The following is a 12,963-nucleotide window of genomic DNA, read 5'->3' as shown; positions in this document are numbered from 1 at the left end:
CACTTTGAGAATTTTATGCAATTAGGGCTTTGTGGCATATCGCACGTCCCACTTTTTTGAGGGTTGACTCCACAAGTGACATCTGGGCTTAATCAGTCCCTCCTGCACTAGTTTCAGAAGGCGTTTCTCTTCACTAAAGCACCAATCAGAGAGTAATCATCGGCTTGGCACTCCACCCCCAAATGCATTCACTCCATCAAGGCTTTTTTTTTGTCTGTGAAGTATTCCCCTTTCTTTTTCTCCCCCCCATTCCCACTGCTCTGCTCCCTGAGCACCATCCAGACGCACTGGTGTATGACAAGAACAGCTATGCAGACAGTAAAGCAGCGTTCAACCACATCCTGACGGCATCCTTGGCACCCTGAACGCTCTTTCTACAGCCTCCAGAAGTTGTGTACCTTCACAAAGGAGACTCGAGGGACCAGTTTTAGACAGAATCAAGGGATGTCACAGGCTGCCACCAAATGAGAGATACTGAAGCAAACGAGAGCAACAAAAGGATATGCGAGTGACCAAAGAGTTGGCGAGAATCAGACAGACTTTAACTGCTTGACTTGTTCGATTCATTCTGAGCCAAGTGGATTTCTTTGCACGTTCATAAGGGAATTGCAGGTGGCTTCCTAACTGGAGAACTTCATTGAACTCAGTCTAATTCTCCACTAAAGCAATAGTTTAAAAAGGACAATTATGGCCAACTCTGGGTTTCAGCTCCTGGGCTATTTTCTGGCTCTGGGTGGATGGATTGGGATCATCTCCACTACGGTCCTGCCCCAATGGAAGCAGTCCTCATACGCAGGGGACGCCATCATCATGGCCGTGGGCTTGTACGAGGGCCTGTGGATGTCCTGTGCATCTCAGAGCACGGGCCAGGTGCAGTGCAAGATCTTTGACTCCTTGCTCTCGCTGGATGGTAAGTACTAAATAGTTCAATAGGTTAACACAGACACATGGTTAAAGGGATAGTTCGCCCAAAAATCTGAGTTCTAACATCATTTTCTCTTCCTAATGTCATTGAAAACCTGTATTACTGAAGAAAGTGGAAAATAGAAGATATTAATAAGTCAATGTATAAACAAAAACATTCTGCAATATCTTTATTTGTGTGTTCCACAGAAGAAAGAAAGCCAAATAGGTTTGGAACAACATTAGTTTAATTTAGATACACTCTTAAAAATAAAGGTTCCAAACAGGGTTCCATTTTGGGTTCCCCAAAGAATCTTTCTGTGAACAGATCTTTTTTTTAGTATGAAGAACACTTTACAAATCTAAAGAAACTTTATCCACTATAAAGAACCCTTTGTGGAATAGAAAGGTTCAATGGAAGATAAAAGTTCTTCATATAGCTATACATACCAATTTTTAAGAGTGCAGTCAAGTATGTTCAAGTGTGATATATGACTCAAATTCATAAAAAAGCTTCATATGAAATAATAATTAAATCAAGATTTTTTGGATAGAGGAGGCTGGTGGCAAAAAAAGCGCAATCAACTCTGTGAGCTGCTGTGTGCACATGGATTTAATCAACTCGTTTAATCGATCAAATTAAAATATGTGCATTTTGACATATTATAATGAAAGTCTTATGTGACACTAACCTCACTGAGGCGCTGACTCTAGCAGACTGTCGAAATGCCGTGGAATGCAATTACATCGCGATTAATCTACATTTAGCGCCACTGTCATTGTCAATTTTATGGTGACTTGTTACGTCTAATCAGAATCAGTCACTTCTCGTCGATTTCTGGGACAGTCCCGGGAAGATGTCCCTAACAATCAATTATGAATGGTGGCTGATGATGCGTTTAGGATAATTCAATAATTTTTTCAACATCACATCCACATCTGTTTGTGATTTGTGGACAAATATTACAACACTGCAGTCAGTGACAAAACATTGCGGTTCTGAAGAGCTATAAGACGCTTTCATAATAACAATAGCAGAAAATGTAATATAAATGTGGCATGGTTCAGAGAAAACAGTTTGCCATCTTCTATTCTGCTTCATTGCTTTAATAACAGCGTATTGTCTTGAAGTGATGAATGGCAGTTGTGTTGAGAAGAAAAGGCCAGTGTTTAGGCAAACACCAAAGATATGTTCAGAATGCACATCCCCACACAACACACAGGTCGTCTTTATTGCCGTTTAGAAGAGATTGTATGCAAACAAACATTTGCTGACATCTATGACTACATTTTTAAGATAAAAGGTCTTATAAAAACATGTCTAAATTCCAATTGTAAATTCCAGTATCTGATTGACTGATCAAGTTTAAATGCAAAGGTTCCAAATGGAATCATAAAAGTTCTTACAACATGATGTCATTGGAGAATTTTAAGTTCCACAAAGAACTTCTGAAAGCATCTATGGATGCTTTAAAGAAAAACCAATTGTACCATAAACCACAAACCAATTTTTTAACCTCCAAATACAGTAACTTCAAGAACCATATGAAGCCCAAAACGATTATTTATAAGGACATTGTTCTCTGTTTAACCAAAAATTCTACAGAAAACCATTACATTTTTCGTATTACTTCCATGAGTGCCAATAATCATAGTCATAATAACTGCTTTATCTTTAAGTCGCCAATAGCAAACTTAAGACTCAATGTTGTCTAAAATACTGACATTAATACATGTGTGTAATGGCCACTTCGCTTCATCAAGCATCAACTTTGCACGTAAGATCTGACGGATTTATGCAGAGAATTTTGTCTAAAGTACTTTCACAACCCCGGCTGCCACTTTCTACTTAACTACTGTTAGGTTTTGTGGAATATCATTTGGCTTTCATAACATCTCTATCACACACATCCGCCACTCGTTCACAAAGGCAGCTCTCAGTACTGTACTGCTCATGGTGGAATCTGTAACCCTCGGCCCACAAAGGGTGACGGGACCATCTGATTCCACTGTCCCCCCCTCATCCCAGCCTTAGGTCATCTGGTCAGATAGTGACTGCAATGTTCTGGCTTCAGTATGTACAGACAGCCTCCCACAAACTTGCATTGTTTGCCCTTTTCTGCAGCAGTTCTAGTGTCTTTTCTTAAATAACTGTTATTATGTGCTGTCAACTAAACATAGTATTTAGGATAAAGAAGCATCTATATGGAGCACACTTGAGCCACGTTAATGCAAAGTTCGTACAAAAACCTGGATGGTAAACATTTTAAAACGAATACTGCATGCAATGCATTAAAAATGATAGTGTTTTGTTGTGTCAATCTAAAAATGAAAGTATATACCATTACCAAAAAAGCTGGGGTTTAAATCTGAACTCCTAGAAGAAAACTTTACTATTTACATCAACTGCATAAATAATTAAAACATTTACATCATTAAATAATGTATCTATATATCTGTCTACCCATCCATTTTAACATTTTATAACACAAATAAAATAAATAAATAATTATTTTAATAAGAAATAAATAAATTATTGAACATTTAAGAGAAATATGTTCTATTACTGTCAATGATTTTAAAGAAAAACATGAACAGACTCACTGTTGGTTAATTTAAACCTATTAGTTGAGGTTGATTTTGAAAAAAAAAAAAGCACAGTCACCCAGAAATAATTAACTATAATGTAAGTAGACAACCACGAAAATAAGAAATGGAAACAAAATTGATGTGAAATATGGTTATATATCGAACTAGACTTTCTCTATTTTTAGTCCTTTGTTCTAAATATCAATGGTAAAAATAACATTTTAAAAAAAAAATCCTCAGAGGATTATCGAGTGCGTCAAAAATGATTATGACGTCATAAATAAGTGATTGGTATGAGGAGCGCATTGAGAGATGTTTTCAATGACGTGTCAAGCAGCCCACAAGCGCAAACAATAGACAATGGCTGAGCCTCACATGCAGCTTCTCTTGAAGCATGTTCTCCACCACTGTGCTAGTGCTCGCCTTCCTTTCGTCCGTGCCAGGCGCTGCCAACCTTGGCACTGGACAAGGGATTGTGGGAGGACCCCTCCACCCGGAGTCTAACTACCCTCTTTCAAACATGACCTTGAGATCACAGTGTTACTCGGCGAAACGCTCTCCTTACAAATCAAGAAATGAAGCAAAACAAGGATGAAAGACAAGACCTCTCTTATAAAGCAATAAAATCCTGCTTCAAAAGCGTCCTCTTTGCACATAAATCATACATCAAAAGTTGTGTGATAATATCTCCTCAGTTCTCAACTTCTTTGAGATGCTGTTATACTTATTATATGGCTTCGATTCATGTTTGATGCAACACTTTGAAAGCAAATCGTTCTACAATGGTGATTCCCATTACATGTGGCCAAGCTGAACTCTTCTTTTGAGGTGGGCATAACAATGCATGGATAGTTGGGTTGGTGGTCTGCATCTACTGTGGGATTCTGAGTTGAAGTTGAAGTCATTATCCAAGCTGAACTGACATGTTAGCATGTAGCTGTCACACAAAAGCATTGAAAACAATCCGCCTTTGTGGAAAAGTCACAGTAATCCCCTCTGTGTGAAGCATGTAAAAATGTCACTCCTACAGTTTTATGCATGAACCGAACACCGTGTGGGTTATCTGTGGAATTTTGATGTAGTAGAGCAGCTAGAAATGACCACCAAAAAGTGCTCAAAATAGATGGGAAAAGGTGCTAAAATGGTAACTTTAGCATGATGGGGGAAAAAATAGTCAAAATGTAAAGCATAAATAAATTCATCTGTAAAATGATTGTTTTAAAGATGTATATAAATGCAAATGGTGTGAGAAAAATTACAACTTAATTTAAAAGGGAAACAGGTTTCTTTTTCTGACCCCATTGGCAATTTTTTTTTCAACTTTATTTTGATGATTTTCTTTGGAAAACCAGACTTAAAAATCTTAGGTCATTTAGCATCTCAAGTTAATGTATCTTGATTTAAGATTTGTGGATATTTGTACCTGAAAATAAGACACAAGAAAATTATTTTTGCAATATATAAATAGGCACACACATGGTAAGGTGTAAAAAGCCTTTAAAAAAACTGGGCAAAATCATTAAAACATTATGTGTTGTCCTTCTTCAGGATGCACAGTGTTGATCAACACTTTATAACAGTTTATTACAGTTTTTTTTCACACATAACCATGTAAGTGCCTTGGGATTTTTGTTGTTTCGTTTAAAATTCCTTTATTTTGAGTACCCACTTAAACTCTACAATTATGTTTGTTTTTGCAGTCCACATTCAGACGTGTCGAGCTCTGATGGTGATCTCAGTGCTGATGGGATTCATGGCTATCATTGTGAGTGTGGTCGGGATGAAATGCACGAAGGTGGGCGACAACAACCCATCCACCAAGAGCAAGATCGCCATCTCTGGTGGGAGTCTGTTCCTGCTCTCAGGTGAGACTCCAACCCAGACTGACTGTGTGAAATTGTGTGAGTTTTCTAATAAAACACGAACATTTCCTTTAATAATGGTCATTTAAGCTTACTAAGAAACTTTAGGCCTTCCCTTGAGAGAAAACGTAAACAAAGTCATTACTACTCTCTACACGAGTGTAACTGAGCTAAGAATGAGCACATTGTGCTATCTAGGTCAACATACCTCAGTGCTGTAAATCATTCAGTGTAAATTAGTTTTGGTAAATAAATTGACATTCCTACATTCTTGAGGTCTGTTCTGGTCCTCGGCCGCTGGATCACTTCTGACCCATCTGACATGCAGGAGTAAACAGGAAGTGGCTATTCTAGTCACACACACATTCAAACATGCAAACAAACAGAGATGTAGTCAATGACGGTGCTAATATTGTGATTTCTATTATGTCTAGGTCTGTGCACTCTGGTGGCAGTGTCCTGGTACGCAACACAGGTGTCCTACCATTTCTTCGATCCGAATACGCCAATTAACGCCAGGTAGGACCATTCATAGATTTTAACTCATTGCCCGCCATTGACGAAATTTTTCGGCTTTCCATGTTTTTAATTTTATACGATACGCATCTTCTGAAAGAGTACTGAATCTCTTGATCAAAACAGGCAAAAAAGGAACAGAAGCAAGCGATAAAAGCATTGATTATAAACGTTGGAAAGTCTGAAAAAGTTTGTTCCAAATGTTGCTTTTTTTTTTATTAAACTTACCCACATTTAAGTGTTGATAAAAAATAATCCATGAAGTTGGAACAAACCATTTTTTAAAGCAAAGGCTCTGTTCTTTCTTTTGATATATTGCATGTTGAGATATTCACACAACAAAATATTTTGGGGGACATGAACGTTTTGAAAAAAAAAAAATGCTAGTAACTTTTTTTTTTAAACGCTTGCAGGAAAAGAGTTAAAATTATGATGAAATCTAATATTTCTTTTTATTAATTATACACACACACACACATACATATATACATATATATATATATACTCAGGCTAAAATTAATCTAATATATAACACTTCCTATATATATACAGTGTATATTCATACTGTACATTTTCTGTGAATTTTGGGTGAAATGTTATCTTAACATGAGAATCACCTGGTTATATATATATATATATATATGTTTTATACCTGTTTATATAGTATTATTATATATACCTGTTTTAAAATATAGGGGTGGCCTCTGTCTTTCAGGTATGAGTTTGGCCCCGCCCTCTTTATAGGGTGGGCGGCTGCCATCTTGATGATGTTGGGCGGCTCGTTCCTCTGCTGCTCCTGTGTAAATGAGGAGAGAAGAGGACAGCTCTACCGGCAATCTCAACCCTCTACAGCCAGGGAGTACGTGTAAATACAAAAAATAAAAGCACAGCAGAAAAGGAGAAACTGTAAATGTAAAGAGCAGCGGGTACAAGAGACAGAGCTCTTCCCACCATGAGTACACCTTCTCACTCGCACTGAGCGTTACTCCAGGTCCAAAACACACAAACTAAACAATTACATGGACAAACACTTACATTGTCTAGGCCTACGGTCAAGGAGGTTTGTGTACTTTTTTCAGAGATACTGTACAAGCATGTATTTTACTATACATTTTAATGAAGAATGGAAATTCTGTACTTTATTGATATGAACGGCATTCCCAACATGCCTTAATAAGCTTTTTGATCAAGAGCATTTTTGCCAAAAAGAGACTTTTTTTATAAACCAATTTGAAGCTGAAATCCCTAAGAAGTTACACAGTAAAAGAGCATTTACACTGGACATGTTTTTTTATTTTATTAATTTTACATAGGTTTCAGGGAAAAATTCCATGTACACGCAAAGTGTTTTGTGAATGGAAATACTGTATAACCACAAAGTCTAACTAAAGTAAACTAAAAGGCAAATTAAGTCAAAGGAGAAATAAATAGAAAGATTCAATGTGGGATACAGCGGCTATGTTCGGACTAGCATACTACTCTTCTGATTTCTGCAGTATACTGTGAACCGCATGCATGGAATACATTGATGATTACTACATTTTCCAAAACATATAGTATAAAAGAGAGCGCACTGCAGAGAATACAGTATCCCACAATGCAATGAGCTTGGGAGGATTTTAAGCATCTCTTTCATCACTTATTCAATCAGACACCAAATGTTAAGAATTTTATTTTGTACAAAATTTAATTATAAATGTAAAATAACCATTATACAGTATATAGCAAGTAGTAGACTCATTATAGCAAGTAGTATTTCATTCCGAACATAGCCTATAGATTAGAAACGTGTCATGCTGTTCTGATTGGCTGGTGGGAGCTCTGTTTGCCAGCTATGTGTGTTCCTGTCAGCCATGGTCACACTACACCACATTGAGGAGACCAGGAGTTACGACACTTCCACTGTCCGCTGAAGTACAGGGAATTCCACTAGAACCATTATGTAAAACCACTGAGTTCCAGCGCTCCAGTGTGGGAACTGGGATTTGGCTGACTTGAGTCAAAAACGTCCAGCACAAGCTGTAAACATGCTATTCAGGCACAGCAGCACTTTCGAGGGAAAGTCCAACGCTGCTTTTAGACCAAAGTATGTGGTGTTTTGGGCATTTTTAAACACCTCACCAGCAGAGTTTAAAATACTATGGGGGAATTCACTAAGGATGAGTTATGACACTGATCCTGCCGTTTACTTACACACTATATTTAAAAAAAAAGAAATTCTGGGCAACAATTACTACCACTATCATTAGAAAATATAAGCATCGATTAAAGAGGCCATATGTTCCCTTTTTTAAAGGTCATTGTTTTGTTTACTGGGTGTACTAGAATAGGTCAACACAAGTGTGACGCACAATGTCCTGAAAAGTGAAGCCAAAACATTTTGATCGCCCCCTGGTGGCTGGCTTCAGTATATGTCATAATCCTCGCCCTCTCAATGTAATTAAGTAGGACCTAAGCCAAAGTAAAATGGACTGATACCATCTCAAAAAAAAAGGTGTAATGGATGTTTAAGTAGTTCTTATCTGACTGACATTTGTTCCAAGTGTTTATTTTTACAATGAGTTAGGTTTTAGTTAGTTATTTGGTGCTATAAAAATTAGATATAGGGCCCTATGATATACCCGGCGCAATGCAGCGCCAAGCGCAACACAAGTTTTCTTTGCTAGTTTCAGCCTGACGCAGTTATCATTTTCATGTCCTGCGCCACGTTGTTTAAATAGCGAATGCATTTGCGCCCATTTATGCGCCCATGGGCGTGCTGGACTGAAAACGAGGTGTGTTCAGGGCAGGCGCATTGTTATTTTGAGGCAACTGAATTAGACTGCGCCATTGACCAACTGAAACCTGGTCTAAAGTCAATGGTGCAGTATTTTTTTGTTATTTAAAGAGCGTGTTAGTAATGTGCGCCAATAGGCGAATCCACAACGCGCTCTGCTTATTAAACACACAGGGATGCGCAGCAGCAGACAAACTAGCCAAATATTAAAAATTAAAGGATTACAATGTAAAAGATTAATATTGTGTACATAAAGATATTGTGGAATCCGGCTTGTCCCGTAGATAGAGCAGATCCGTTTGCGCTCTGGAGAAGCGCTCAGTCTTTCCACTTGCAAATTACGTCATGTAAATAGCGAATCCGCCAAGGCGCGAGCGCAACTGGCTTTTAAAGGGAATGGGAGATGAGACTCTGGTTGGGTTATTTCACGTTACGCCCAAAACACACCCATTACTCATTAAGAGAATAGGGACAACCCTTTTAGAACATGCGCATGGCGCGCCGACCATTTTTCCTGTCGTTAAACTAGCAAAAGTGGATTTGGACACGCCCTAAGTGCAATTGCGCCCTACGCTTTAGAACTTGCACTTAGATTGTAAAATAGGGCCCATAATGTTATGATTGACAGCTGTGCTTGCAATCGAGTCTGCGGGAGTGGGAATATGGGCGGGACCTTGATCCCGCAGCTCCACCTCAGGATCACTACTGCACAGACTCTGGCTCCGAATGACGTAATCACCATGACTATTTCTAGGATATTTTCGCTTAAAAATTTTTTACAGTGGAAGCAAGTGATCATCTTTTGGTGGGACCATCTTTTTTTTTTAATAGTCAATGGGTTATCATGCTTTAATGTTCAAAAACACATTCTTTTTTAATTACTGTATATGATTGCAGCACCTCTATTCCCAGTCTGCCTGAAACGCTCTGATTGAGTTCCGGTATCTACAAATCCCCTCCTTCCGAAAAGCCCAAAGTGCTCTGACTGACCAGCTGACCCAGTGCATTGTGATTGGCCAAACACCTCATGCATGTGTTGGAAATGTAACAATCATTTCAGCTTCCACGGTTCCTAAAGCAATTGTAAACACACACAGTTATAAATGTCGTCTGTTTTGTCATATCATATCAGATTCTAAAAATGCAGATGATCAAGCAAATCGAAAGGGATTTAGCTTTCGCATCGCAACACACAGCGTCTCCACGACATGGATACAATGCTGCAATTCACTGAAGCCTTGCCTTCTTTCTTTGATTATACCTTTGGGCTGACATTATGCATATACGTTTGCAGAAGTAATATTTTGACTTTGATTAACGTGTTTTAGGCAGGTCTGGAGCAGTGTTCTCTGTTAGACAGAATAAATCCCTTCTGTGGGAGACTATGAGCTTTGTAACTTTGCATATCTTTTACATGCAGAAAGCTAGCAAGAGCAATCCCTATATAATCACTGAAGCTGTCAAAAATGTCAGTTCAGCGCTATAATTGGCTATAATGTTCAATGCGATGTAAATAGAAACCTTTGATGGTCTTCAGAGCGTGAACACAAATATGGGATGGTTTGGAAGCAGCTGCCTATCAGCATGTACAGAATTGAGTCGAAATAGTCTTGGTTATTGGATCCGCAGTCTATTGGATGCCTATTGATTCCTGGCCTGCTCCAGCACCACAAATGACAACATAAATATTATTCCATCCATCACATCAAATATTAGCGGTTCACCCATCCACGTGCAGGACTGTGGCTGGAATAACATGTGCAACCATTTAGTGAATGTGTTCCCACACCTTTTTACATTCAGATTCTCTGTAATTGGGCCAAATGAAGCAAAAATGAAGTCATGTTTAAGTTTTTGTCTCCTGTCTCCAAAATCAATGAGGTGCTAGTTTTTGGACCTGGTAAAAAGTTAATAACCCTTAATTAACAAATGCTTTACTGCTCATTGTCATCTCTCATGCATGCAAATGACATGTAATTCAAGACTCTTTCCTTTCTCTCAAATTGTTGGCATTTCATACAAGCTGTCTGTGCACTTTTCATTGTCCATTTTTCCTAACATTTCCATGTTAACAAACAGCAAACGTTTATGTGGTGCCACATAACAAACTAACATCCAATTTTCCGAGAGGCTTTTGTGAATTGTCTCTATCCCAGGTTCCTCTAATGCTGTTCTTCTCTGACTGTCTTCTTCTCTTCTCTAATTCAGGGATGAGTTGTTGAGTGAGACTAGTTTCCCTGACTGACCAACCCTCCCTGCCTTTATTCGAGGACTGTCCGAGCTCCACTCTCTGTATCTGTGTCCCTCACTCCCACCTAGAATCCAAATTTGGACACTTGTCTGTATGACTGGACAAAAGTCCCTTCTACACCCTACATACTTAAAATCCATGTGCCTTTTTTTCCAACATATGATCAATAAACGTGTTCGAAAAATTGTCTCCCCATATCTGTTGTGTGCGTTCCCCCCAAAACCCCTTTGTTTGTGACCCCATAAACTGCCTTTGTAAATATGTATTATTGCAAAATGTAAGTGACTACACCCTAAAAGCATGGACTGTTTCATTGCAATGCGGTGGATGACCCGATTTCCGTTTCCTTTGTAACTCAAACATGTTTTGTTTTTCTTTTAAATTGCAGAGCAAATGTTAAAAGTTCTCCACCAGAGAAAGGCGAGCAGTACTTGTAGTTTGTGAGAGGGCGACTTCGTGGGTCACAAGCTGTTAGATTTTGGCAACAGACAAGACACTCTCTTTCGGTAAAAAAGCGAAGAACTACATTAAAAACTGTACAGAAGTTATTCTAGTCAAAAACAGAAATCCAGCTGATATGTTTCCCTGTAATACAGACAATGCAGAGGTTCATTAAGCCAAGCTATGCATTTCCAAACAACATGACTTTGTACTGTAGCATACAAATAAATGTCAGAAATTTGATAAGGAGTGAGCCACAACAGCATTACCGCATAGTGTTTGACGAATGAGTCAGTTTTTGTTACAGTTGGACTTTGTTGTACTTGCCGAAAAACTATTTCACTCATCTGGAGAGCATTGATTCAGGGTACATTATAATGCATTTAAATAATTATGCAAATCTTCGACATGTGCAGTGTAATATACTTTGAGCTATAACTGTGTTTTGACTCACAAATCTCGTTTAGTTTGCTAATAGTTTATATTCTATCTTGGCGTATTTGAGATGGATCTTTTACCTGTGGTAAAATCAATTGGTTTCCTTTTTTTTCCCTTTTATTTTTCATAAAATGTATAGTCCATAAACTATGAGGGGGTTGTCGATTTTGATCTAGTTTTAAGAGACCCAGATGCAACACAGATCCAATTAAATCTCTTCGAAACTCTCTAGTGCACTTATGATTTGTCTTGGTGAATTGTATTCAACCTGCATTGAAAAGGCACTATTTATCACAAATAATGTCTTTAAAGTGGTCGCGGAGTGTGTAGGTTGTCATTAGAAATATTTTAGTTCACGTTCCACCAGTTATGTTACTTAATATTGAAGTATGTATCATCTCATATGATGTATCAAGCTTTCTGTTTATCTGTTTTAAAATAAAATAAACAATACAAAGATATATTTGTGTGTGTGTCACTTGGGGAAAGTGCTGTTTGTCTGTACGCCTATGTTAGCTGTCACATGACTACTGTAAGTCACATGACTAAGCCACATTCTGTTTTGACCAGGACTGGAAAAAACTGACCACTTTACAGTTTCCCTTTATTAGTTCCCTCTTGTTTGCAGTCTGTGTCGGTACATTGTCTTTTGTTTCCTGTTCCCCGAGACCTGCCAGAGTGTTCTGAGTTTGTTTATTGTTTTTGTATTTACTTGGTTCTATTTTTCCCCCTCGTGGGTTTTGTTTTGCATTTTTGTTATTAAATACTTCTTTTTCTCCAGCGTTTGAGTCCTCACATTTTTGTTCTTAGTTTGCCGTGACACTTATGAACTAAATGATTTAATAAACAAGCTAAACAAAGTTCTAACATGAGAAATGTTTTCCATAATTATATTTCCAAACCCTTTTAAAGACCTACACATTTTTATTTTCATACGTTTCTTTTTAACAATGTCCCGAGGTTAGTGCTTGCATCAATCCTGTCTTTAAAAGTTCCTGTACTGTCTCCATTATCATAAAAAAGGCCAAAAAGAACAAAAAAAGGCAAACTCACTGACTTCACTTCATCAATTAAATGGGGCATATAAAACCAGATTAACAATTAGACTAGCTCAAACTGAGTGTAGCCAGACGATAAATCAGCCCTGAGAATGTGTGTATGTCTCACCCCCATCTCAGTATCTCACC

The 12,963-nt window shown here is 38.1% G+C and overlaps 1 protein-coding gene across 2 annotated transcripts; it reads left to right on the top strand.

The window, feature by feature from the left end:
• The first annotated feature begins 263 nt into the window (after positions 1-263).
• On the top strand, positions 264-12,237 carry cldn19 (claudin 19). 2 transcript variants are annotated; one of them, XM_081357849.1, is made up of 5 exons: positions 264-910; positions 5,193-5,357; positions 5,789-5,873; positions 6,586-6,729; positions 11,286-12,237. In XM_081357849.1, exons 1-5 carry the CDS (start codon positions 688-690, stop codon positions 11,332-11,334), a joined length of 666 nt encoding a protein of 221 aa, XP_081213975.1. In that variant the 5' UTR covers positions 264-687; the 3' UTR covers positions 11,335-12,237. The 2 variants fall into 2 exon arrangements, with proteins under 2 accessions (XP_081213975.1, XP_081213976.1); XM_081357850.1 differs by having other exon boundaries at positions 10,855-12,237.
• Positions 12,238-12,963: the final 726 nt, after the last annotated feature.

This window comes from Scardinius erythrophthalmus, assembly GCF_964197995.2.
Source record: "Scardinius erythrophthalmus genome assembly, chromosome: 25".
Taxonomy (NCBI): Eukaryota; Metazoa; Chordata; class Actinopteri; order Cypriniformes; family Leuciscidae; genus Scardinius; species Scardinius erythrophthalmus.
Note: the sequence above shows the minus strand (reverse complement) of the source record. Positions and strands in the feature narration are given on the sequence as shown.